The sequence below is a fragment of the Pezoporus wallicus genome, unplaced genomic scaffold (assembly GCF_028554395.1).
Source record: "Pezoporus wallicus isolate ANWC-B61680 ecotype Strahan unplaced genomic scaffold, APGP_CSIRO_Pwel_v1 contig_8839, whole genome shotgun sequence".
NCBI lineage: Eukaryota > Metazoa > Chordata > Aves > Psittaciformes > Psittacidae > Pezoporus > Pezoporus wallicus.
In genome coordinates, this window is record NW_026641258.1 from 459,693 (window position 1) to 484,783 (window position 25,091).

The 25,091-nt window shown below is 49.6% G+C and overlaps 1 protein-coding gene across 4 annotated transcripts; it reads left to right on the top strand.

Annotated features, from left to right (window-relative positions):
* Positions 1-55: 55 nt before the first annotated feature.
* On the top strand, positions 56-24,903 carry L3MBTL2 (L3MBTL histone methyl-lysine binding protein 2). 4 transcript variants are annotated; one of them, XM_057422754.1, is made up of 17 exons: positions 56-434; positions 10,688-10,955; positions 11,188-11,321; positions 11,664-11,787; positions 12,766-12,845; positions 13,659-13,776; positions 14,139-14,273; positions 14,951-15,039; positions 16,668-16,899; positions 17,614-17,693; positions 18,255-18,359; positions 19,540-19,687; positions 20,538-20,620; positions 21,735-21,969; positions 22,740-22,805; positions 23,727-23,849; positions 24,710-24,903. In XM_057422754.1, exons 1-17 carry the CDS (start codon positions 180-182, stop codon positions 24,820-24,822), a joined length of 2,388 nt encoding a protein of 795 aa, XP_057278737.1. In that variant the 5' UTR covers positions 56-179; the 3' UTR covers positions 24,823-24,903. The 4 variants fall into 4 exon arrangements, with proteins under 4 accessions (XP_057278737.1, XP_057278738.1, XP_057278739.1 ...); XM_057422756.1 differs by lacking the exon at positions 56-434 and adding an exon at positions 8,896-8,961; XM_057422758.1 differs by lacking the exon at positions 56-434 and adding an exon at positions 10,329-10,428.
* The last annotated feature ends 188 nt before the right edge of the window (positions 24,904-25,091 follow it).

The following is a 25,091-nucleotide window of genomic DNA, read 5'->3' on the forward strand; positions in this document are numbered from 1 at the left end:
GTTTTTAATGCTTCCCTTCTCTCCCATGTGTTACTTATTCTTCAGATGATGGGGGTAGCAGAACGTAGATGTTGCTTCAAGCGTTCGCTACTTAGATGTTGGAGAGCTATTTAATGTATATGACTGTTTTAAAGTGTAAATCTCTAATAAGGGATATGGAGTAATAATTACTCTTGTACATGGACACTTTTGATACAGCTCTGCATTCGCGTCTGTTCCCGGCATGTATCTTACCAAAGAACCAAGGTCTGACCTCAGCAGTTGTGCCAGGCAGCTGTACCCCGTCAGCTCACCCAGCCTGGGAGCAGCTCATCTCAAAAGGACCTGTTTTGCATTTTGAAATGAGAGCTTTTGTTTGGATATGTGATATTAAAAACATCCTCTTTCACTCGGAATATATTGTACAGCTTTTGGCACCAAAGCGTCAGCATGAGGTAAGCTTATCCCATAGGTGCTGGGCACCCCGTAACCCTGTGTTGAATCTGATGACCTGACAGATATATGTAGGGTATTTACTGAACATGGTCTGTCTGTGGAAGCAAAATTGTGCGCTGCCCGTAGCTGCATGCACATGGAGTTAATCCTGAGTGCATGCTGTGCACTGGCTGGGTACCATGTATGCAGCCAGTCCATGGAGGACTTCCCACAATACAGCCTTGCCCTGTGTGCTGTACGTGCAGTGCTGGTTGCCTTGGGAATAATCTGTACCAGAGCATTACACACCTGGAATACCCAAATGTGATCAGAGCACATCATCTTTGTAACACCACCTGTGTGCTGAGCATCAGTGTATCCACAAAAATCGAAGGCAAATAACAATGGGAGCAAGCTGCTCTTGGGAAACTGCTGGTGGAAGATGTGGAGGCAACCTGGATGGATGGGAGCCTCAGCTGAGTGCCAAACAAAAGTAATGGTGTATTGCAGTGTGCACAGATGTTAGAGGCTGTTAAGAAAAAGGGAGTAAAATGCCTGATGTTTAGATATAAACACAAGGAGGACAATGAATCTTGCATTAAAAAGAGGGGGTTGGTAACCAGCCTTTAGCGAGATGGTGGAAAGTTTCTGGAAGGCTGGAGGAAAGCAGCCTTGTGCTTTGGTAGTCTCCCTTAGATAATCCCTGCACTAATCACACCTGTATGGTGCAGACCAGCTCTGCACCAAGCTCCCAGTTACCTTGTCTGCTTTGGGAGGGGCTCCATCTGTCCTGCTCTGAGGGAGAGCAGAAAGCACAAAACCACATACTGAATGCCTGGTTTAGGTTTGTGTTTTCTGTGGGCATGCTTTCCTCTTCCTTCCCAGCACCTAAGCAAAGCCTAGCCTTACTTTCAGCCTTGGGGGGGACTTCTTGGGATGGAATATAAATGAAATTCCTTCTGACCACATACTGGTTAGTGAGATGTAAAGTGTGCCCAGCTTTCTGTCTTATATGCTTTCGTGCATCCGAACACAGGAAACCACTTTTATCTGTGCCTGTCTATGTTGTTAGCACACAGAATATGTTTTGAAATTGTCCCAGCCTGCACGGGAGCATCTGGCTTATGCTGAAGTGGGGAAGCCTTGAGGTTTTTCAGAGCAGCTTTGATTCAAAGAGACATAGATCTTCCAATTTTGAATGCCAACATAGTGACTTGCTTAAAAGATGCCACAAGGCATTTTATGTGACAGCACAGCTGCTCTGTCCCCCTCTGTAGATGCTGTCTCTGAGCTAAGCTCAAATGTTTCATTGAGGTGGTGTGGATGATCAATGGTCTTGAATTTGTATGGGGTTTCTTTCCCTTACATCCTTCTGCATCTGCTTTCCCCAATTCTACTGGAAAACCAGAACCCTTCAGTTGGGGAAATACTATGGCTGATAGGGATGGGGTAGGACTTCAGGATGGCAACAAATTTCAGATGTCACCTGTATCACTGCTGTGTGCTCTTGCCATTCATCTGCATCACGTTAGAGTAGCTTGTTTCACTTACCATGTGTTTGTTAGACTCTTGGACCAGCAAAAAGATACCAGTGCTAATGCTTATAGTCAAATAACAGACAGCTCAGTGATGCAAGCTCTCTCGCGTCAGCTCCTTCCAGTGCCCCGTTGACTCCCAGGATCAATGACTTGAAGTTGCAGGCAGGGAGGGCTTATGGTGAGTTTGTTACAGGGAGGAACATTTATGGTTTCTCCTTCTGTCTTGGGGCCATCTGTTTGTTAAAAATACAAGTTGCTCTTCCCTGTTTCATTGTTCTACATTATGGACAAATTCACCGTTTATGAAGTGTTTTAGATATGTTGCAGACTTGTTCTTTGTTACTCCTAAAATGGTTTTATCCAGCTTCTGGTTACTCTGATGGTTTGGCAATGTGAACTGTGTATAGCTCTGGGCCTGCCGTATCATCCTGTGGCTGTATGTGTCTACGTTGCTTTTTTAATTTATTTTTCTTCATTCTAGCATCATAGATACCTTCTGCACAGAGCCACTTGTTACCACAGGAGCATAGAATGGCTGAGGTGAGCAGGCATCTCTGCAGAGCATCTAGTCCACCTCCCTGCTCAGAGCAGGGCCTCCTAAGGCAGGCTGTATGGGGCCATGTCCAGATGAGCATCTCCAGGATGGATGTGCCACAGCCTCTCAGTGTACTCCCTGTACCAGGTATATGTATGCATGGATAGGATTCCCCTGAGCTTTCTCTTTTCCAGGCTTGAAATGTCCCAGCACCCCCAGCCTTTCCCCATCTGACAGATGCTCCAGACCCTCATCATCTCCTTTGCTAACCTGTGCACTATATCCATGTCTCTCTCTTGTACTGGTGAGCCCAGAACTGAACACTGGCATTGCAGATGTGTCCCAACAGTGCTGAGGGGAAGGATCCCCTTTCTCCACCTGCTGGCAACACTCTTCCTAGTGCAGCTGAGGAGGTTGTTGGCTGTGTTTGCCATTAAGGGCATGTTTCTGGCATATTCGATTCACCACCAGGCCCTTTTCTGCCAAGCTGCCCTCCAGCATGTGCTGGTACATGGGGTTGGCCCTCCCACGTGCAAGACTTCACATTTCTCTTTGTTGAACTTCCTGTCAGCCCATTCCTTTAGCCTGTTGAGGTCCCTCTGGATGGCACCACAACCTTTTGGTGTATCAGCCACTCTTCCCAGTGTTGTACCATCTGTGAACTTCCTGAGGATGCACTCTGCCCCATCATTCAAGTCACTAATGAAGATGGTGTGGAACAGTATTGTCCCCAGTACCAACCACCAGTGACTTGACTCCACTGGACTTTGTGCCAGTGTTCCCAACCTTTCAGTGCACCTTGCCGTCTGTTTATCTAGCCCATACTTTCTCAGTTTGTGAGGAAGTTGTCAGAGATGGTGTCAAAAGCCTTAGGTTAATTCAAGATAAACAACATTCACTGCTCTCTCATTCATCAAGCTGGTCATCTTATCATCTGTTAGGTTGCTTAAACATGATTTCCTCCTCATAAATCCATGATGACTATTCTCATTCACCATCTTGTCCTTAGTGTGTTTGGAAATAGTTTCTTGGAAGGTTTGCTCTGTCACCTTCCCAAGGATTAAGGTGTGGGTGACTGGCCTGTAGTTCCCCAGGTTCTCTTCCTTTGAGACAGGAGTCTATTCTTTCAGGAGCTTCCCCCAGTCACCATGACCTTCCAAAGACAATAGAGAATAGCCTTGCTCTGACATCAGCCAGCTCCCTCTGCACTTGGGTGTGCATCCATCAAGTTCCATGGACTTGAGCATGTCTAGTTTGTTTAAATGTTCTCTAACCTAATTCTACTTTATGGAGGGTGCTCCAGACATTCCCCCTGGTCCCAGGGAGCTGGGGTAGCTGAAAGCAGGGACCTTCAGAGAGGCACCCAGCTGTGCTGATTTCACAGAGAAGCTATGAGACATTTCTGTAGGATGCTGTCCTCCCAGAACATCCCTGTTTTCCTGCATACACATGGGCTGGGCCCCAGGCTGCCATGTGTCAAGATCTCTCCTGTCCATGCCACAATGCAATCTTTGGTTGCCAAGCTAGTCCATCACTTGATTGTCAGTTCTCTCACATGTTGACTCTAGTTTAAAGCACGTTTCCACAGCTTGGACAGCCTTTTTCAGCTTAGCAAAGGTGGTTTTGCTCCCTTGGTCAGGTGGATCCCATCTTTTCATAGCAGCCTTTGATCACTGAAGAGGGTCTCGTTGTTGTAAAAGCTGAATTCCTATTGAGAGCAGCTGCACAAACAGTTGTTGACCTGCAGGCTGCATCTGTTCCCCCTCACCAGCAGAAGACCACTCAGCCCACATCCTCATAGCCACTGCATCCAGAGCTGTGAATTCACATGATACGCCCCAGGTCTCCCCTGGAAGCATCATCAATGCCCATGTGGAAGAGCAGCAGCAGGTACTAACAGTATGAGGGCTGGACAAGCCTTGGCAGCCTCTCCGTAGGCTCCCACATCTAGAACGTGGCAAGCAGCACATCTCCTTAGGCAGGTTGGCAGATGGTGGCCTCTGTGCCCTGCAGCAGGGAGTCTGTCACTGCCAACACCCATCAGTGTGGTGCTATTGCATGGCTCAGGCAGTTGAGATGTTTCACTGGACACAGCTGGCAGCTTCATCACCATGGGAGTCACTGTGTACATCTCTCAGCTGCTCCCTGGGAGCTGCACTCTGGACTCGGCAGTTACACAGGCTTCTCCTTAGTACCTGTTGTCTGTTAGTTACAATAATACATACACAGCAAGTGTCACACCAGATAATTGTGCAAAACCTAAAACAATGTTGGTAACAGTCACCTAGTCATTAGACAACTGTTGTGACAGTGAAACGAGCTACCTCGCAGCTCCTGGCAGGCCAAGACAAGTCCAGACAAATCAGGCGACAGGGCCCAAGTTACTCACACAATGCAGACCTTGTGGCCTCTTACAAGTGGTGGCAGCACCACAAGGCTGAGGTGCATGATGTGATAGTGACAGTCATTCCAGGTTCTGCTTCCTTTTCCAGTATTTGAGACACACTTAGTATGTCCCCCTCCTGTTTCCAAGGTGGTCTTTTTACACACACCATGTCCTTGATTGTGCTGCTCTCAGTTACAACCAAGACTCTGGCCCAGACTCTGGAGAGCCTGGTGCGGGGCCTGTATTGAAAGACAACAGTGGTCAGAAGCATCTGTTCCTAATGCCTCCTACCCTTAAAACCAGGTTTCATTTGAAGAGCAGCCAGAGGTTGCCCTGGTTTGGGAATGTTTGTTGTCATGAGCCCTCTTAGCAGCTGCCTTTGTACCACACCGCCCTTGGGTAATTGTCAGTTTGCACAAGGAGCCATTTCCCTCCTTGACTTGTCAAAACAGATCACGTGCTGTAGATCCCAGCCTAAGACAGAGCCTAGCCCAGTCCCTGAAATTTTGAGAACACAGTGGGCTCCATCTGCAGTGGTTTCAGCAGCACTCTACGCCTGCATCATGGTGTTGAAGAGCTGCCGAGCTGCTCCATCAGCCTCATAGGTACATTGCATGCATTGGTATTTGCCTGCCCAACTTTGATCTGGCACTTCATTTAGAAAAACAGGGGTTTGGTGACGTGCTTGAGTTGCTGTCTCTTAGAGCAGGGTCTTGGTTGTAACTCCCCAGCAGGGATCCTGTACACAGTGATGTTTGAAAGGGAAACCTGTTCTGTAACTGGTGCTGTGGATAGCTGATGGGCAATCAGCCAAGGACCCAGGCTACGCTCCTGTTGTAGGGAATGTGGTGGATTTAGGGAGGGTGGAGGAACTACTATTGGCACCATCTGCCCCAGCCATCTTCGAAGCCTTTCAGAGCTCCTGGAGAAGTCATCATGCCCCAGATTCTTGTTTTCCCCAGGTGTGCTAGGTGGTGTCAGGCTTTGACGTATGTTGGGAGCATGGAGCTATGGGGGATGCAGCCACAAGCTCCGTCAGTTTGCTTCTTCTCATGCCCACACAGGCCCCATGGCAATAGCAGGGATTGGAAGGTAGTGACAGTGGCATTGCAAGAAGAAAGCTCTTTGCCAACCCACTCTTCTGTTTGAAAGGGCATAGCTTCTGCTGCCCAGAAAAGTGAGGAGTCCTCACTTAGGTTTGTTTCCTTCTTCTTTTCTTATTGTCTTTGTTTCCCCACAGTGCCGCTGTAGCCTTTCTAAAATGGGGAAAGAATGCAGGTATTGCTGCGTACCCTGTGCAGCAAGAGTCACGGCAGCATGGGACCCTGGGGCCAGTGAAGCAAGAGCTCAGATGTAGATGCATCCCTGGGCTGACACAGAGAGGCTCTCCAAGGGCTGGAAGGCAGGACTTGGGTGTTAAATTTTGGCTGGGAATGAGGCTTGGTCAGCCAGGGCCCAGGTCTCTGCAGTACTGCGAGGGATAGTGGCTGCAGGGCTGAGGGCTGTGGTGTCTGCAAATACAGCACTGGAAGCCAGGGCCACTTTTTCTGCTCATAGCAATCTCGGTTCCATAAGCTGAAAGTCCTTTGGGCATTTGCTTTTCCTGTGCTTCTTGAGATTGCAGTGAGAGCAATAGCAGTGATTGAGGAGTCCCATGTTCTTCCTGTGCAGGTGTGTTCTGCTGTTCTGGCAGCAGGTTGGTAAGCTCAAGTTTCACGAAAGAAAACCCTTAGGGCAGGTATTTTGGATGTTTTTTTTTAGTCCATCTACTGTAACCCTGTTACTGAAACCTGCTGTTTCTCTCCTGGACTGTGGATGTGCTGTGTCTTGCCTGAAAATTTGTTATATGGCAGGAGAGTGAGACATGCATTTCCCTTCCCTCTTACACTCCTCCAGTTTCTGTTTCTGATTACAGAAGCTCATACATGCTCCTCTCACAATTCACTCAGCTCCAAGGAATCAAGGGGAGAATAAGATTTATTATTCCAAAGCAAATCTTCCTTCAGCACTGGGATAGGGTGGGGAATTACAATCAGAAGCTTATTTCTAGGATGAGTTTGAGGGTTTATTCCTCCTCCTTTTTCCATCAATAGGGTATGAAGGTTGGAGTGTGCCACTGAAATGAGCTCCAGTACAATGTCTCCCTGATGAGCAGAGGTTTGGGAGCCATACAACAGACATCTCACTAGGCCTGTCAAATGAAGCCAGGGCAGCCTCAGGCCTGAGGTGTGACCTGGGTCTAGCAGCAACCCATGCTGCCAGGGTCTGTAGCCACGTTCACTCGCAGGGTTAGAGCTGCCATAAGTTAGGTCTAGCAGCAACCCATGCTGCCAGGGTCTGTAGCCACGTTCACTCGCAGGGTTAGAGCTGCCATAAGTTAGAACCACAAAATCATGAGTTAAAAAATAAAGACCTCAGGTGATTTTGTGTTTGGTTGCTGCTTTCTCAGTCTGAACTGGCAGGATGCCAGAGAGGGACTCTTCATTAGAGACTGCAGCAACAGGACAAGGGACAGTGGGTTTAAACTTAAACAGGGGAAGTTTAGATTGGATATAAGGAAGAAGTTCTTTGCTGTGAGGGTGGTGAGGCACTGGGAACAGGTTGCCCAAAGATGTGGTAAATGCTCCATCCCTGGCAGTGTTCAAGGCCAGGCTGGACAGAGCTTTAGGTGACATGGTCTAATGTGACAGGAACACTCCTTTGCATTTGATTGACAGGCCACCACCTCCCAAAAGAGCCTTTTGGTCATCTGGAGGAGCGATGTGATCTGTGTGTATCTGTGACATGGGTAAGCCTTTGAAAGAACATTTGCCATGCTGCCTTACTTCCACCCGCAACCAAGGCTATGCTATATGTCCGGAGGGGAACCATGCATATGCTTCACATGTTACTTGTTTAACTACACAGTCTGTACCGTACAGCTTTTTCTTTTTACAGTGTTGACACAATGAAGGTGATAAGAAAATAAAAGGTAAAGTAGGGAATGGAACTAACTCCAGGAGACTTACCTTTTGGATAAAAGAGAATCAATGCCGGAGGCATACAGTGAGACACCTGATTCTTGGCAAAGAGCTGGGATGAAGGATGTTGCCACCAGTACCGCTACGACCACATTACTTTTCCATGGGGACAAAAAAAACGCTCCCAAATGGAGGAAATCATTTGTACTATGAAGAAACTATGCTATGAATGCATAAAAAATCTAATAATATCACAGTAAGCACTTCAAGGCCTCTTTTGTGCAAGGTCATACTGTCCTTGCCAAATAAAACATCTATTTCTGCATGAAAGCCCTGAGACTGATTGCATGAGGAGATGGGAAGGAGCAGCATTAACTCATAGGGTTATTCACTGTGTGAGTCTCAGACAAATCAGGGCAGGGTTGGAGTGCATGGCCAGTTCTCCATCCCGAGGTCTCCATCCTCCTCCCTGCTTGGCTGGCAGCTCTCACAGCATCCAGTGGAGGCTCCCCAGCCTGGGTGACACGCTGCTGCTGTCAGTGTGGAACAGGGACAAAGGCATTGCCAGTGTGACATTAGGTGCCTGCCATGCCAAAGGCATTCCTCCCACCCAAACCCAAATCCTTTCCCACTTACCGAGGTGCATAGGAAGCCATGTGCTTCCTCCCTTACGTTGAAGATGCACAACTCCCATTGTTTCAGGGCCGCTACACTCACACCCACATGCTGATGGCTACTGGGCATCAAATCGGTCTGTGGAGTGGAAGTTTGGGGGGTTGTTGCTTTTTATGATCATCATTATTATTCTTTGTTGCTCTGTTTGCATAATGTTCTGTGCCTTAGCGAACTAACGACAACGCAGAGCTACTGGAGAGGATGAGGCCGTGCCAGAGGCGCCCGGCCTCTCACATCCCCTGACTGGGGCCGCCATGACCGCCCTTCGCCGCCGCTGCGGGGAAAGAACTACGTTTCCCATCGTGCCTCAGGGCGAGAACAAGCTATTCGCTGATTAGCTTTCTTTTCCCGGTCGCCGCCAATCAGATGCGCCGTTGAGGTGGTGGGGCGCACTCTCCTCGTGTGAGGCGGGCTGGCGGCGGCCCGGGAGCCATGGAGCAGGAGCAGGCAGAGGTGAGCGGCTACGGGCCGCGGCCTCTTCCGGGGCCGGAACCAGGCTGCAACCGGGCCGAAGCGACGCTGTCGACTCCGGGTGTCCGCAGGGTGCTGGGGAAAGCGTTGGGGGGCTGTGCTGGGCAGGCCGGTGACCTGCGGGAGGGCGCGAGGCCCGGGCAGCCTTAGCGGGGTATTGGCAGCGGTGTGGTACTGAGGTAACGGCTGCCCCCGCCCCGGAGGGACAGAGAGGGTTTGCCGGGCCGCCTCCTCCCGGCCGCCATGGTGAGGTGCCCTCGCGCCCCTCGTTGCTGCAGGGGTGATGGTGCTGACCCGCGAGGCATGGACCTCTGCGACCGTCTCTCCTCCCTGTGGTGGTTGCGGGTGGTGCTGTCCTTGTTTGTCAGCCTGTTTCATTTGCATTTAGTGGAGGCATAATGACCCGAAGATACTTCCTACGGTGAGAGAGATGAATGTGTTTTTTTACTGAGGTGTTTAGACATCTGGAATGCCGTCTGAGGGCTGGATCTGCTGGAGAGCAACTCAGTCTCAAGGGAACAGCATGGGTCTGTTTTGTGTGAAAGCTAGGGAGGATGCTTGGGAGACAGCAGTGAGTGAAGTCTGATCTTCCTGTTTGTGTGCATGTAATAATACCCAGGAGCCAGGGATCGTAGGGAATTTAGCATTGATGGACTTGCTGCTCATCTTTTGTTGTCGCACGCTTGAGTGAACAATTGTATCCTGGTGCTTTGTGCGGCTGTTCCAGTCTACCTTTCTATTCTGTCACCCCCTGTGAAGAAGCTGACTTCTTGCTGGTGTTTCATGAGTTGCTGATGCCTTTTCCCAGTTCGTTTTGCCTTTAGCTGGAGCCTAATTCAAGATTTTTTTAATCTGAGAAACAGACACTGGATTTCTTTCCTTTCTTCAATCGCTGCCTCTCTGCTCTCTTGCTGTAACAGCAAGTATGAGGAGTTAGGGAAGATGTGTAGTTGTGGAGACATCTGGTTGTAGGCAAAAACTCTTAAACATTGTTCTGTCTTCCTGCTGATGCAGTTTCTGAACTGATGTCAGCTGTGGACTACAGCTTCCAGAGAACGTGACCTTTCCTCAGAGTCAAGTGTGTCCTGCTGACATCCAGCCTGTACTGGTCTTGTGAGCTATGGTAGCCAGAGTGTGCAGTTCTGTGCTCCGTGCTATAAGGTTATAGTGACTTTAATGTTGAGGGCGTCTGCACTGCGGTGCTGTGCAACTGTATTGGGAGAGTGTCCTGGTTTCAGCTGGAATAGAGTTAATTTTCTTCCTAGTAGCTGGTACAGTGCTGTGTTTTGACTTTAGTATAATGGTGATAGCACACTGATGTTTTAGTTGTTGCTCAGTAGCAGCTACCCTGAACAAGGACTTTTCAGTCTCATGCTCTGCCAGTGGGGAGGGGCACAAGAAGCCAGGAGGGAGCAGAGAGAGGACACCTGACTCAAACTAGCCAAAGGGGTATTCCATACTACAGCATGTCATGGTCAGTGTAGAAACAGGGGCAGTTGGCTGGAAGGGACCAATTGCTGCTGGGGTATGAGCTGGGCATTGTTCAGCGAGTGGTGCCAAGGATTCAGACTCCTGCCTTTGGGGTTGTTATGTGGACATTCTGCTCACCCTGAGGCTTCTCCCTGGTCCCCCATGTCAAGGAAGGCAGGTTTACTTTGGGTTGTGGGTAAAATGTCTATTTTAAGGCAGACTGACTCTTTATTTTTAGTTGGTGTCTACTTTCTGTCACAAAACTTCATCTTTGGAGCGGACAGAGGATGCGGGTGATGATGAGGAGGAGGATGAGGACTTGGACATCTTTGGAGGTTATGACAGCTTCCGGGGCTACAACAGCAGCATGGGCAGCGAGAGCAGCTCCTGTCTGGATGAGTCTAGTGATGATGAGGTGGCAGACCGGGAAGCTGGAGAGCTTCCGATCTCTCCTGTGCACCAGCCATCCATAGGCCGACTCCCAGACGACAGTGGCTCTGAGCCAGGTATTACGCTGCCTGTTCTACCTAAAGCACGTGTGTGATGGAAGGAACAAGGGCTGGAGGAGCTGACGGGTATGTGTGAGTATGCCTTGGGGGCAGCAGTAGATTGACACTGCAGTTCCTGGGCTATGTGGGGGATCGGCTGTGTGTAATGTGGATTGTCTGGGCTCAGCTATGTCCTTGTGGTACATCAACCATGCCAACTGTTCACATTTTTGTGCCTTCCTTCTCTTAGCTGTGTGTGAGATGTGTGGGATTGTGGGCACCAGGGAGGCTTTTTTCTCCAAGACCAAACGTTTCTGCAGCGTCTCCTGTTCCAGAAGCTACTCTTCAAACTCCAAGAAGGCCAGCATCCTGGCTAGACTGCAGGTGAGTCAAAAGCCTTCCTTATTCCCTGAGGATGTGCCTTGTACACAGGAGTTGGTGGTTGCTCTGTAGTTAAAGATCAGACTGCCATTACCCGTGGCTTGTTATTCCTGCCTGAAGTCCCCAGAGAGTGCATGTCAGCTGAATGGTGGTGGTCCCTAGAAGCTGAGGAAGGACACATAGATTTATTTTACCTGCTGTTTCTTCTTGTTCCTGTGAGCATTAGTAAAAATTGTAGTAACCTGAAAATCACCCCAAGGAAAAGATGCATACCTTGCTGGCCAGTTGCAGTGACTGGCTTCCTCTCCTGTGCCACTAATGTTCCACATGTGCTTTCTTTTGCAGGGGAAGCCACCAACGAAGAAAGCTAAAGTTCTGCATAAGGCAGCCTGGTCGGCAAAGATCGGGGCCTTCCTCCATTCGCAGGGCACAGGGCAGCTGGCTGATGGGACACTGACAGGCCAGGACGGTGAGTGTAGATGACAGTGAGGAGGTGCAGCTTGCTGGAGCTGTAGAAAAGGGGACATCCGGAGGGTTGTAAGCTCTGCAGTCCTCTTCGTCCCCTCTGCTGCTCTCCCTTGTACTGAAATGATGTGTGTGGATCGCTCTGACACAGTCTGGCGAGACACGAGGCATGTCGCTCCCTCTCCCTCCAAGTGCTAATGGTGGGTGAGTTCCCGCCCATCCACTACTGCAGCCCCATCCTCACTCCTTGTGCACCTTTTATGTGGAGTGCAAACTCTGTAGTTGTAGTGCCGCAGGGTGCTGACTTCTGCTGGCAAAACTGACTTAAAGATGTCCTGCTGCTCCCAGCCCTTTGCTGCCCCACTCTCTGTGGGAAGGTATATTTAACCCAAGTCACTCATGGATCAGCTTAAGGAACAACCAGTTATTGCAGCTGAAGTAGTAGCAAGCTGCTGTGTTAGGGTGAAATCAGCCCCAGGAGGTGGCAGCAGGGATTGATCCCTGAGCAGGCTGCTGCTAGTTCAGATCTATAGCCTTGGATCAGGAGCAGCTGTGGAATGAGTATCTCGGTGCTTCACTCTCATTTTTCCCAGCACCCTTTGGGGAAGCACATGCTGCTGACCTGACCCTGCAGTATTGCCACTGAGAAGCAAAGCTGCTAAGTGGTTTAACACTGACAGGATGCATTCTACACTCTTACCTGGAGTGCTTGAGCCATGGGCTGAATTTGGCCCCTTTTCTTGCCCCTCCTGCTCCCCCTTTGCCAAAAGCACATGTCAGCAAGGATCAGTTAATAATATAGGGTGCCTCCTGTAGGAGACTGGTCCCTGTGCACTCATAAGATTGAGTTTCCCAGCAGGGAAAATGTGGTGTAATGCAGAGTTCCTGTGTGTAGAGGCAGAGGGATCTGTCCCAGGTAACAGGGTGCTCTGTGTCTTTTCTATAATCTCAGTTGATTTTCTGCTCTCATGTCTGCTTGTAGCTCTCGTCCTGGGCTTTGACTGGGGAAAGTACCTGCAGGAGCATGGCTTCAAGGCAGCTCCTGTCAGCTGCTTTAAACATGTGAGTTCTTTACTGTGCCTTGCAGTGTGCATGGGGCATGTTGTATGCATGGGGCTCCCCTGTACTCCTGTGACAAGTGGAGGAGAGAGGCCTGGGGAGGTGGTGCAGGGAAGGAAGTCGGGGCTTCTCATAGCTCAGAATGGGAGTCCCATAGAGGGACCAGGAGTCCTGGGGGAAGAAGCAGAGGGGGACTTGACAGAGACATTGCTGATGGTGATGGCCCATTGCTGGCTGGAGACAGCTCCTAATTGCAGTTTGTTTGGGTGAGCACAGCCCAGGGTGGTGTGCAGAGGGAAACTCAGCTGACGTGGTCATGGATTTGCAGTCCTTATGGGCCAAGTAGCTGAGGCACGTATGTGGAAGAACAGCAGTTCTCAGGTATTATATGTAACATAATATTCTCTACGTAATAAGACTCACTTGTTATATTCCTTTTGAGTTGTGATCTGTGATAATACTAACAAAATGTCCTTTACCTAGAGGATAGGTCAGGAAGACTTGGCAGTTTTATTGATGGTTGGGGATTTTGATACCATAGAGGAATGGCAGCAGTTACTTTGGGCTTCTAGGTCAGCTGACAGTGAAATAGTTAAGCATTGCTATACAGTGTTCTGCCTTTTGGGATCCTCAGTGAATGCCCCTGTGAAATGTTTGGGACAGTTTGTTTGCATTTCAAGCTGTTGGCAGATACAGGAAGGGTAAGGCGTGCATGTGCCTAAGGTGAAAGTGTGGCTGCCTAGAACATGTTTCTGAAAGCTAGAATGAGCCCTGCTCTAACTGTCCATGTCTCTTGCGGCTGCCTCGATCCTTCAGGTGCCGCTCTTCGATCAGTGGGATGATGTGGTGAAAGGTATGAAAGTGGAAGTGCTGAACAGTGATGCTGTGCTCCCCAGCCGTGTGTACTGGATTGCATCCGTCATGCAGACTGTAGGTATGTCTGCAATGGGATTCCTGACAGGTAGGGATGGCTGACCTCTGGGGGAGCCTTTGGGGAGCTGAGTGTTGCTGGTCAAGGAAAACATCAGCTCTCTGGAGCTCTGCAGCTGCTGAGAGATTTCGGAACAGGAAATACCACAGGGTGGGGTTGGGAGGAAACCAACATCTGGTTCCTCTTCTGGTTGCTGGGCTCTTTGCAAGGTTGGTTCTGCCTCCAGAATGGCTGGAGAAGCTCTAATAACCTGTGCAGAGCTCTGAAGGCCATGATGTCAGGACTAAGCCTCTGGTGCTCAGCAGGAAGAGGAGAAATTCCTGGTCTCTAATGCCTTGCTGTGGTTGTCTGCTCTGTCTTGGCAGGGTACCGGGCCCTTCTGCGATATGAGGGCTTTGAGAATGATGCTAGCCATGACTTCTGGTGCAATTTGGGCACAGTGGATATTCACCCCATCGGCTGGTGTGCCATCAACAGCAAAATCCTGGTACCACCACAAAGTGAGTGTGGGGTGAGAGGGGTGGTGGAGGAGCCTTGGTTTATGCCTAGAACAGGGGGACAGATCCTCCCATTGTATATGGGACCACAGCTCCCTTTGTGCTCTGATTTACAAGGAGCAGTTAATTCTTTGGGAAGCTGGAGACTGCTTGAACTGCTCCCTCTGCATCTCCCTATGTTTCACCCTGGGGGTGCTGGTGACAGAGCTAGTGTTAAACCTACAGACAAAAACTAATGCAGCTGCTGTTCCTCTTCTGACCCAGAGAGTGGCTAGGCTTAACCTTTGGGAGGACCTTTTTGGTCCTACATCCTGGGCAGTGTCTCTGGGGAGAGCAGTGGTTCCGACCACTGCTCAGCTGGCAGTTCAGAGACGGATGCCAGTTTAGCAAAATTCTGGCAAGCTGAGATTTCCTTGGTGTGGCTCACATGGTTTTGCTCTAATGTCACTTCCACACCTAGATCAGTCAAGTTGGGTGTCTGCTTGGCCCAGCCCAGTCTGTAATGGCCATCCTTTTCAGCCAGTTGTGGGGGCAAGCTGTCTGAACTGAGAGCAGGTACAGCATCTGCATCTGAAAAGGTCCTTTTAAGGCAAATGGGCTCTCAGAGAGGAAGAAAGGTGTAATGTGATGCTGTAATTCCTTTGATCATAAAGATATGCTTTTTCCCTATGCGTATGTAGGTATCCATGCCAAATACACTGACTGGAGAAGTTACCTCATGAAAAAACTGGTGGGAGCCAGGACAATCCCAGTGGATTTTCACATCAAGGTAAATGTGGAAGATGTCATTTTATGTGTGGAAATGAAGCTGAAGCCAAGAGATACGTGTGCAACGTGTCTCTTCTGGTTCTGATCCACACAACTCCTATGTGACTGCTCAAAACCTGGGCATGACAGGGACAGTGAGTGCTTCGCCATACTCCTAAGATACCTGTCATGATGCTGTGGGGAATGCTAAAGCCTCCAGGCCCTGTCAGCCCAACTGTTTCTCCTTTGGGTCATAGATGGGGTTTAAAGCTGTTATCATTTAATCTGCTGGGAAATACTGGGGATAAGATTTACCCTTTTGCTGAAAGGAAAGGCTAGTGAAGCTCCAGCCTGAGCTTTCCCTGCCTCATTTCAGTGCTGAGAGTCAGAAACCTTTGCTGATAGCACAGTAGCCTGTGGCGAGTGAGAGGGGTGCGGGTTCCCTCAGAGTGCATGGGAGCAGCTGTAAAAAAAAGCAGCCTTGATAGCTTTATAGCTGTTTAGCCTGTGCTGGAGTTAGACCTTGTCAGGGAAAAGAGGCTCTTTTGTCCCTGGCAGCTTTGGAAACCACAAATAAGGAAGATGGTCCCAGAGACAGCGGACAAGTGGTAGGTTTTCCTGTGTGTGAGGTGATTGGTGACACTGGGCTGGAGACCTTGACAGAGTTGGTGTTTCCCTTGTGGCTTCTCAAAGTCAAGAGGATACTTGTAGCTTCTTGGTCCTGGGCCACAGCTTGTAGCTGAGAGCTCATACCGTGGAAGGGAAGTGGTGGAGGGAGACGGATGTTGTCAGTTTCTTTCTCTGCTTTGCATCTCAACTCCCTTCTAATGAACAGGAAGTGAAAGGGAAAGATCTTACCTTAAAAATTTCAGATTCAGGTGTAGGCTGGTTTTTGGTTGTCTGAGTCTGTTTTGAGCTGTGCTTCCTAGTTGCTGCATGGTATTCTGGGATTGCAGTACCAAAATGTCAGGAGTGCTATAAACACTTTTGGCCATCTGTGGATGAGTAGGGCCAGGCTGGATCAGCAAACTAAAGTCTCAAAACAAATCAGTTAGAAGGCAACCAGTGACTCTTGTGCCTGTGCCTTTTGGTCAGTCTGCAGAATAACTCTGGCATTGGAGCAGATAGATCCTCATGTTGCTCAACCTCTGATCAGAGTGAAAAAGTGAAAATAAGGACTTGACCTCTTTTAAGTCAACTGAAAATCCTGTTGCCCTGTCTGCTACACGTCTAACTGCAGCCAGCCTTGAAACCCTTGTGGTCATGACTGAAAAAGGCACACGATTCCTCACTCAGTTCTTGGTCAGCTGGAGTTGTCAAGAAGTAACATCTGTTTTTCCCACTCAGGACATTGACAGAAGGTGCTGGCTGAGCATGGCTGCTGGGCCAGGGTGGGGGTGGCTGTTTTGGGGCCACAGAACAGGGGAAATTTATGGGTGCACGTACCCCACTGTGCTGCTGTGTGTGGGTTTGGCTGCTCCCTGATGAACCTGCTTCCATGCATCCCTTCCCAGAGGTGTCTTCCTGTCAGCTTTGGGAAGTGCAGGGTGCTGGCCAGCGAAGTCTAAGGGGAAGGCTGTTCTCTGAAGTGTTTGGAGAAGGAAAACACCAAGTGTGATTGATCTCGGTTCCTCTGTTGGTTGTTGCCAGATGGCAGAGAGCATGAAGTACCCATTCCGGCAGGGCATGCGGGTAGAGGTGGTGGATAAGAACCACGTGTCCCGGACGCGCACGGCAGTGGTGGACACAGTGATCGGGGGCAGACTGAGACTCCTCTATGAGGACGGTGACAGTGATGATGACTTCTGGTGCCATATGTGGAGTCCCCTCATCCATCCTGTGGGCTGGTCACGGAGAGTGGGCCACAGCATGAAGAAGACAGGTAGGGATCATAGCACCACAAGCATCTTCTGATTTGCTATGAATTGTCTGGACCCTGCTGTTAACAGGTCTTGACATATTAGGAGCCAGGCAGTTGCCTCAAGATCGGACAAAGCCTATGGAGTTGTGTCTGCTGCTTTTTCCCCTGGATCGATAAAAGCCCAGTGGTCTGCTGCCACACGTCAGGAAAAGAGGGCCTGTAGGGTTTCTTTCCTGAAGCAGATAGTCTATCCCCACAGTATGAGAATGCAGAGTTTGGAACATCACAGGTGTTGAAAGTCTTTTTGAGGAAATTCATGCTGGCTTCTGCAAGACTGGATGCCATCAAGTTGTGATTTTCTGGGCTTCACAGAGAAAAATTTTTGATCAGCTTAGACTGGTAGAGAAAAAACCCCAAACAAGACTCCAGCACTGCTGATCCTTTTGGTTCCATCTCTTCCTTGCTGCAGCTCCCTAGTGATTACAGCTGCGTGTAGAGGTGTTAGCAGTAGTGCTCAGGAAGCTCAGCCATCTGCTTTTAAGCAAGCCTTGCATCACAGCCCACGTTATGAGGAGGTTTAGAGGGGCTGACCTGTTCTTATTACTCTCCTCATGGTCTCTGGTCTAGTTTTTTTTTTTATAGTAGCTGAGCTCTCACCAGGGAATTAATAACCAGTGTGCTTTCTTACTGCAGTTGCTGTAGCTTTCTTACCTCTGTTTCATTCATTCCTTGCAGAAGAAAAACGCAGTGAAATGGCAAACCATCCCACCTTCCGGAAGATTTACTGTGATGCTGTCCCCTATCTGTTTAAGAAGGTAGATCAAATCAGCAAAGGAAGAAATGATACCGCATCCTTCCTTGGGTATATGTGCTGCTGGATGGGTTGTTGAGAATGCCTTATTTGTGTCTTTTACAGCTACAGGGCAGTAAGGTGTTTGGGGTGTCAAGGCTGTGGTTGGGCAGGGGCAGGTCACGATAGAAAGATGGAAGAACTAGAAGACAGTGACAGATTGAGGGGCTCAGGTGAAGGGCAAGCAGTTGCTTGGAGCTTTGAGTTGGAGAGGGAAGACGATTGCATGGAAGAGACCAGTTCCAGGAAGGAGCTGGATCATACTGATAGGGACTGAGATGAGGAGTCTTCTTTTTTTGTGGAACAGCAGCTGAGTACTGGGCCTGACACTCTGACTGGCCAGAGCCCTGGCAGGAGATTGCTGGCTCAAACACAGCATTGGTTTGCCAGCCTCTTTGTATTTCTTGTAGTATTTCTTTCCTCTCCCAGCTTGGGTTGAGCCAAGTAAAGAAGCTCTAATCTGCACTTGGTGTCGGGGTGGGACTGTCCCATACTCCTGACAGCACATGACCAGAGTCTCCCTTAGGTACGAGCTGTCTATGCTGAAGGTGGATGGTTTGAGGAAGGCATGAAGCTGGAGGCCATTGACCCCCTGAATCTGGGCAACATTTGTGTGGCCACTGTTTGCAAGGTAAGTCCCATGGGCAGAAGGGGGTCTACTTTGTTTAGCTGAGAGAACTCAGCCTCTCCTCAGGATTTTGCAAACTAGTAAGGTTGGGTAGGATTTTGCATTAGGAAAGGGCTGTCAAGAGAGGTAAGCAGCTGCTGTGTGGAAAGAATCGGAGTGTTACCTCACAGGTGTGAGGAGCTGATAAGACCAGCAGTTGTCCATGTGTACCTAAGTGGACAGCATGAAGATGAGCATGCTTGATCTGCAAGCTAACTGTCCAGTGTGTGTGACTGGCAGCCACCCTTCCTTCACCCTTGGGCATGCAGTAGGAAAGATTTGTTCTCCAGTTCTTGGAATGCATAAAGAGAGACCTCTAGTGCTCTCTTGAGGAGAGAGGGAAGAGCAGAAGAGTTGCAGGGTGACCTCTTTGTGGGGAACTGTGTATCTTTATGGGCATGCATTTACTGATACAGGAAGCTGAGGATGGATGTGTCTCCTGCAGTCTGTCTTGATGAGGTGGTAGTGAGCTCTATTCCTGTGCTAGTGCTGGGGAAGTAAATTGCTTGGCCAGGTTTCCTCAGCAAGATGCACTGCATGTCCTGAAAGTGTGGCATCAACTTGGTTTTTTTCTTGCTCCCTCCAGAATCTGTTTGCCCTTGTAGGACCCAAGCAGGCGGCTTTGACACCTGGGGTTTGGCAGGGAGATACTAGGAGAGCTCTTTGTGTTTGTAAAATATTCCCTTCAGCCGTTGCTTGGAAATGTGGAGAGATTGGGGCAGACATGCCTATCACGTTTGGTAGGAACCAGTTACCAGGGAGTGACAGGATGGGACAAGTCTTGTTGCTGTGGGAGTAGTGAGTTTGAAGGTGATGCTCTTCCCTTTTGCCTAGTGACGAATTCATGACCTGGCTGTTGTGGTGGGTCTCCGGGCTCCCAATAAAGTCTGTTTCTGAGGGAGAACAGAGCTTATGACCATTCATGGCTGAATCCTGTTCAGTAGGCTATTAGCCTTGGTCCCAGTCCTGCAGAAATTGCTGCTGCTTTGAGGACTAGCTTGTGTTGACTGACACATAAGGAGAAGCTACTGCATGCTCTGGAGCATATAACATTGCATTTTACTCTCTAGTGGCAATTGCGGTACCTCTGTGGGGTACAAGCACAAGCGAAGCTCTATGCTTGTGCTCTTCACTCCCATCTCAGGTCCTCTTGGATGGGTATCTCATGATCAGCATTGATGGAGCCACATCTGATGATTGCTCTGACTGGTTCTGCTATCATGCCTCCTCACATGCCATCTTCCCTGTCAATTTCTGTCAGAAGAACAACATCGCTCTGACCCCTCCAAAAGGTGAGATTTTGGCTCTGCCCTATGGTACAAACCTGCAGGGTCAGGTTCAGGCAAATCAAAACCAAAAGGTCCCGATCTGCCTGTTTTCAGGAAGATAGGGCTGGTTCAGAGATCCAGTCTATTTTTGCTCTTCCCATATGCTAAGTCTTACTGCTTTGTGGAAGGAAGTACCATCTCTAGAGGGCATTAATGGAATGGTGGATAGCTCCTGGCAGATCAGCAGGAGAGGTGTAAGATCCCCAGACTGAGCAGAATCAAAAGTTTAAAGGACAAGGAGGGTGGGAAGGGATAAGTAGAGCCACTGCTGCATGACTCCGTACTTAAAAGTGGCAGGAGTTACCTCTATTCTTGTATGAATAAATCTGAGACCCGTGTTTCTGCAAAATCCTGAGAGGCAATCACCCTCTGAGTATTTTTACTGCTTTGTATGGCCACACCCAAAAAGGGCTGCCTCTGAATTTCTGTGTTGCACCACTTTTGTGCAGTGCTGTTCTGTCCTCCTTTGATATATCTGCTGGTGGGAGAAAGACTGGTCTTAATGGTGTGCTTTGAACATACTTCCTGCCTCCTGCTTCTCCTCACCTTTCTCTGTGGTTTGGATGTATGACTTGACATGGATGTTCAGAGTTGCGGCTTGCAGTGTTCTGTATTTGCTTGCTGGAAGGGGATGCTGGACTGCCATGGAGCCTGTGCACTAGGTTTGTGTCCCACATCAGGATCAGTCTGTACATGCTGGTTTATGAAACTGCTTTGCAATCAGTTGCTATGCCTCCTTCCTGCCTATTCTGCCTTTTCCCCCAGTTGGTCTCTTCAGTGATTGTCTTTTTCCTGTCACCACTTCCTGCTGCAGGGCAAGATGCAAGGACCTTCAACTGGGAAAGTTACCTGGAAAAGACTAAATCAAGACCTGTTCCAGCACGACTCTTCAATACAGTGAGTGCTGTCAGGAAGAAGAGAGGTGTAGGGGTGCTTGCAGTTAGTAAGCAGGTGCACAAGAGCTCTGGCTGTCACAGAGTGGTTGAAGTTGGAAGGGACCTTCTGGAGGTCATCTTGTCCAACATCCCTGCTCAGGCAGGGTCACCTCTAATGGTCCAGGACCATGTACAGACAGCTTTTGAATATCTCCATGGATAGAGATTCTGCAGCATCTCTGGGCAGCCTGTGCCAGTGCTTAGGTGCCCTCACAGTGCAGAGTGTTTTCTGATGTTCAGAGGAAACCTCCTGTGTTACAATTTGTGTCCATTGCCTCTGGTCCTGTTCCTGCACACCACTGCGGGGAGCCTGGATCTGTCTTTGCACCTCCCTTCAGGCATCTATATAGGTTGATAAGATCTCACTGAGCCTTCTCCAGGCTGAACAGTCCCAGCTCTCTCAGCCTCCCCTCATATAAAAGATGAGCCAGTGCCCTTGTCATCTTCATGACTTTTTGGGACTCTCCACTATGTCCATGCCTCTCTTGTACTGGGAAGCCAGATCTGAACACAGCACTCCAGGTATGGCCTCACCAGTGCTGAGCAGAGGAAAAGCCCTGTTTGGCTGATTGGGATAAGCAGTGTCATGCCGTTTGTGAACATAATGGTATCTTGGTCCCTCCGAGTATGACCTGGGATTCTGTAGTGCTTTCAAGAGCTCCAGGCTCCTAGTGGGTTCTGCACTGCTTGCTGCCTGTGGATATATGGGTGAGTGGGAGGTTTGCTTTGCGCCAGCAAAACTGCTGCAGCACCTGGGCCTGTGCTGGTCTTTCTGATCTCCCAGGGCTATGACGCTGATGGGTTTGATCGGGTGCTCCTTAACTGCTGTCTGCTGCTCCCCCCAGGGTCGGGATCTTGTTTCCAAAGGCTGGGCTGAGACTCACTAAGAACACACCTGGCCTTGGATCTGTTCACGTGTGCCCCCTTCTTGTATGTGAGTGGATGGTTCTGTTGTGCCACTGGGGACTTGCTCTCTGTGCTTAAGTTGGAGGCAAGCCTGTTCTAGGGTGCTGGTGGTCAAATGTGGGTTTGGACTGGGTCCTTGAGTTTTCTCTTTTCACATTTTCTGCCACCAGGACTACCCAAACCATGGCTTTAAGGCAGGCATGAAGGTGGAAGCAGTGGACCTGATGGAGCCCCGGCTCATCTGTGTAGCCACAGTGAAGCGTGTGGTCCACCGTCTCCTTAGCATCCATTTTGATGGCTGGGACAACGAGTATGACCAGTGGGTGGACTGCGAGTCTCCAGACATTTATCCTGTGGGGTGGTGTGAGCTGACAGGCTACCAGCTTCAGCCACCTGTTGTTCCAGGTGAGGGAAGATTTTACTGTGGTTTCTAACACTAGAGGAAAAGGTTTCCCTCTTCCTTCTCTGTGAGTGGCTCCTCCTTTTTTATGGGCCTTGTAGGGAGGAGAAAATGGCCTCTTTGGTTTGTGCTGGCTACCATAAATCTTCTTGCTGCCACACACTCTAGTAGCTGGCAGAGAGAGGAGTCTGGTGGGGAGAAAACGGCTTGAGATTTGAGGTTGGCTCTGTTTTCCCTCTGTTTCCCCACCTACACACCAATAGAGTATTGCTCCTGATGACGTTGGGTAGAGTTCCAGGTGGTCCTATCCCTGCACAGCTCCTTTTTACTAAGCCTACCTACAACCTCAGCCAGGTAGCAGGGGGAGCTTGGCCCCTGCTCCCTTTTCTCATCAATTTTCTGGCTCTGTCTGTTAAAAGGTAAGAGCATCCCTCTCAAGAGTTTATTCCTTCCCTTCTCACAAGGAGGCCACTGCCTCACCTTTTCAGTTGTTTTCCTTCTTCTCCCAAGGTACAAACCTTGGTTCTTTACTGCCCCTGCCAAACCTCTACTGGGCCTCTCTCCCCTGTGCTGCCCCAGCCTGCTCCTGGGCCCTCACCTGGAAGCACAGACAGCAACTACACCAGAGCCATGCTTTCTCCTCAGCTGCTTGTCTTGGGAAGAGGGCGTTAGCTTGGGGGGACGGGTGTATCTTGTTTCTCGCTTATGTCACTTCATCCCAGTTACCTACTGGTTATGGGACTTGGCTTTCGTTTCCCTCTCGTCTCCATGACAGAGCCCACAACTCCAGCGAAGGCCAAGGAGGTGCTCAAGAAGAAGAAGAAACCCTATGGAAAGAAGAGTGAGTGATGTTTGGTTAATGCCCTCCCGCTCGCTCGCAGGCTGGGCCCAGTTAGAGGAACCCTGTCCATGTCCTTTCAGAGCAGGAGAGAGAGGCCTTGTCTTGCTGTGGATGCCCTCACTCAGCTGTGGGTTTGACAACACAGCTTCATCCTTCTTAACTGCCCTATTACCTAAAAGAGCAGAGAGCTCTGTGTGCTGGAAGGATCTGTTTCGCAGTCTACTTTCTGTTGGCTGAGGTATAGATGGCGCTTGCTTCCAGGCGTGAGGTTGTGCTGCTTTCCCTACTGTGTCTGTGGATGGAGGGAGATTGCTGCAGCTGAAGGGTAGCTGGAGAGCAGTCTTGCCTGCTTTGTGCTGAGGGAAAGAAGGCCTTAAGATGGCTGAAGAGGCCAGTAGCGGGGCTGCACCATGTTACTGTTTAATCTTGTTGTGATCATTGTTGCAGTAGCTGTGGCAAATCATGAGTAGACAGACAAATTCCTTCCTGGGGGGTGGAGAGGAAAGGACATATAAAGAATTTAAAGACAAGCTAAGTAAAAATGTCAGTTAAAATTGAAATTATTAATGCTACGATGTCCATGCCTTGCAGTCAACATGCCCATTGCCTAGGACTAGACCCAGACAGGTAAGCAAAGCTGACTCCAGACTGATTCCAACAGGACCTACTCTTTGGAAGTTAAGCACACGCTGAAGTGCCTTTAATGGAGAACCTGGAGGAGCGTATCTTGAGATGATAACTATAGAGTTTTTCTCCAGTAGGGCATTTCTGTGGAGTAACCAGTTGACAGCTAATGACCATGTAGCTTGCCGGTCAGTTGTGATGGTCCCTGGCCTGTGGTTTCTCAGTGGAGCAGGGTTGCTGATTTTCCAGGGAAGAAGAAACACGCTTTTCCCCATGCTCTGTTATCTCTTTGTTAAGGAAAAAAGTTACCGGTCAAAACCCGCAACATCAAGCAGACCACCAAGAAGCCACCTGCTCCGAAAGCGAAACGAGAAGCAAAAGCTGCCAGCAAGGCTTTGCCAGAGCCATCACCTGATGAGAGTAAGGGAGTGAGTTACTCTAGCCAGCAGGCACATGCAGCTCTCTCATGTACACCCTGCATACCACCAGCCCTCCCAAGGCCTGTGCTGCTTCTTGGCTATGTAGTCAGGGAAAGGAGTCTTCACTCCTTCAGAGACAGATGGAGTGGAAGAAAGCCCTTGCCTGCTTTCCCTGGAAAGGGTTGCCTCCTGGGAAGGTTTGGTGGCACCAGTACAGCTAGATATCTTGATACTGCTGATGGATGCCACTGAGGGCCCGGCTGCCCTACTGAGCAGTCTGGTTGTGTGAGGTCAGTTTGGGTGGAGAGACAAGATGGACATGTCCAAGGTGTGCTGTCACATCCCAGTCCCTCTAAGGGCTGTCACAGCATGTGAACACAGTCTGTTGTGCTGACCATCAGGAGATGTGGTGACCAGAAAAGCATCTGGCAGCTGGCTCACCTGCCACTCCTAGTGGGTACTGGGGAAGATGGTTGGGTGAAGCACTTTGCACACATGGGGATGAAGCCTCATGAAGGTTCCTGTTGCTCAAAGAGGGTTAATTTCCCCTTTGTGGACCCAGGCATGTAGAGAATGGACCCCCAATGGAACCCCATGGTTCCCTAGGAGAAGCTGTTGTTGGGATTAGGCAGCTGAATGCTGCCAGGGTTTAGTCCCATCCTGATTGCTGTTGTGATCATGGATAGCTTTGTGCTGGCAAGACATGGCTGCCTACAGTAAGAGACCCTCAAGAAGTGCGCCGGAATTCTGGGGCGTTTTGAGCATCTGCATGAACAGATCAGGTTCTGGGGTGCTGCAGGTAGAGTGAAGCAGAATGAGCTCATTTTACTTACTTATTTTCCTCTCTCTGTTTCTTGCTAGTCATTGCCGTGCAGGTGAAAGAAGAAACAATCGACCCCTCAATAGCAGAGTTTGAAGATACAGAGCTTCCTGTTCCTATCAGCAGCATAAAGCAGGAGGAGGTCACAGACTGATCCTGGAGCATCACCCAGCTGCCCACAGCAGCCTGTACTTCACTTTTCGTAGCTCTCTGGGGAGAGTCCCAGCAAAGGAAAGCAGGGCCTTCCCTCTTTGAGGCAGATCACCCTGCAACAGCACGACTCTGCTTTCCTGGTGTGCAAGAAAACTTCCCCCAGATTTGTAATTTTAATCCCTGGGAGCTAGACTCCAGAAAGGCCACAGGCACACTGAAGAGTGTGACCAGGCTGGGGTTGCGTGTGCCTGGCTTTGGAGATGCCTTTGA

Excerpts from the sequence above, each read along its gene's own strand:
- L3MBTL2 (XM_057422754.1), top strand. The coding sequence starts at position 180 with ATGGACACTTTTGATACAGCTCTGCATTCGCGTCTGTTCCCGGCATGT. Across the intron at positions 16,900-17,613 it reads CCACAGCATGAAGAAGACAG|AAGAAAAACGCAGTGAAATG; the intron begins GTAGGGATCATA and ends CATTCCTTGCAG. Across the intron at positions 23,850-24,709 it reads AGAGCCATCACCTGATGAGA|TCATTGCCGTGCAGGTGAAA; the intron begins GTAAGGGAGTGA and ends GTTTCTTGCTAG.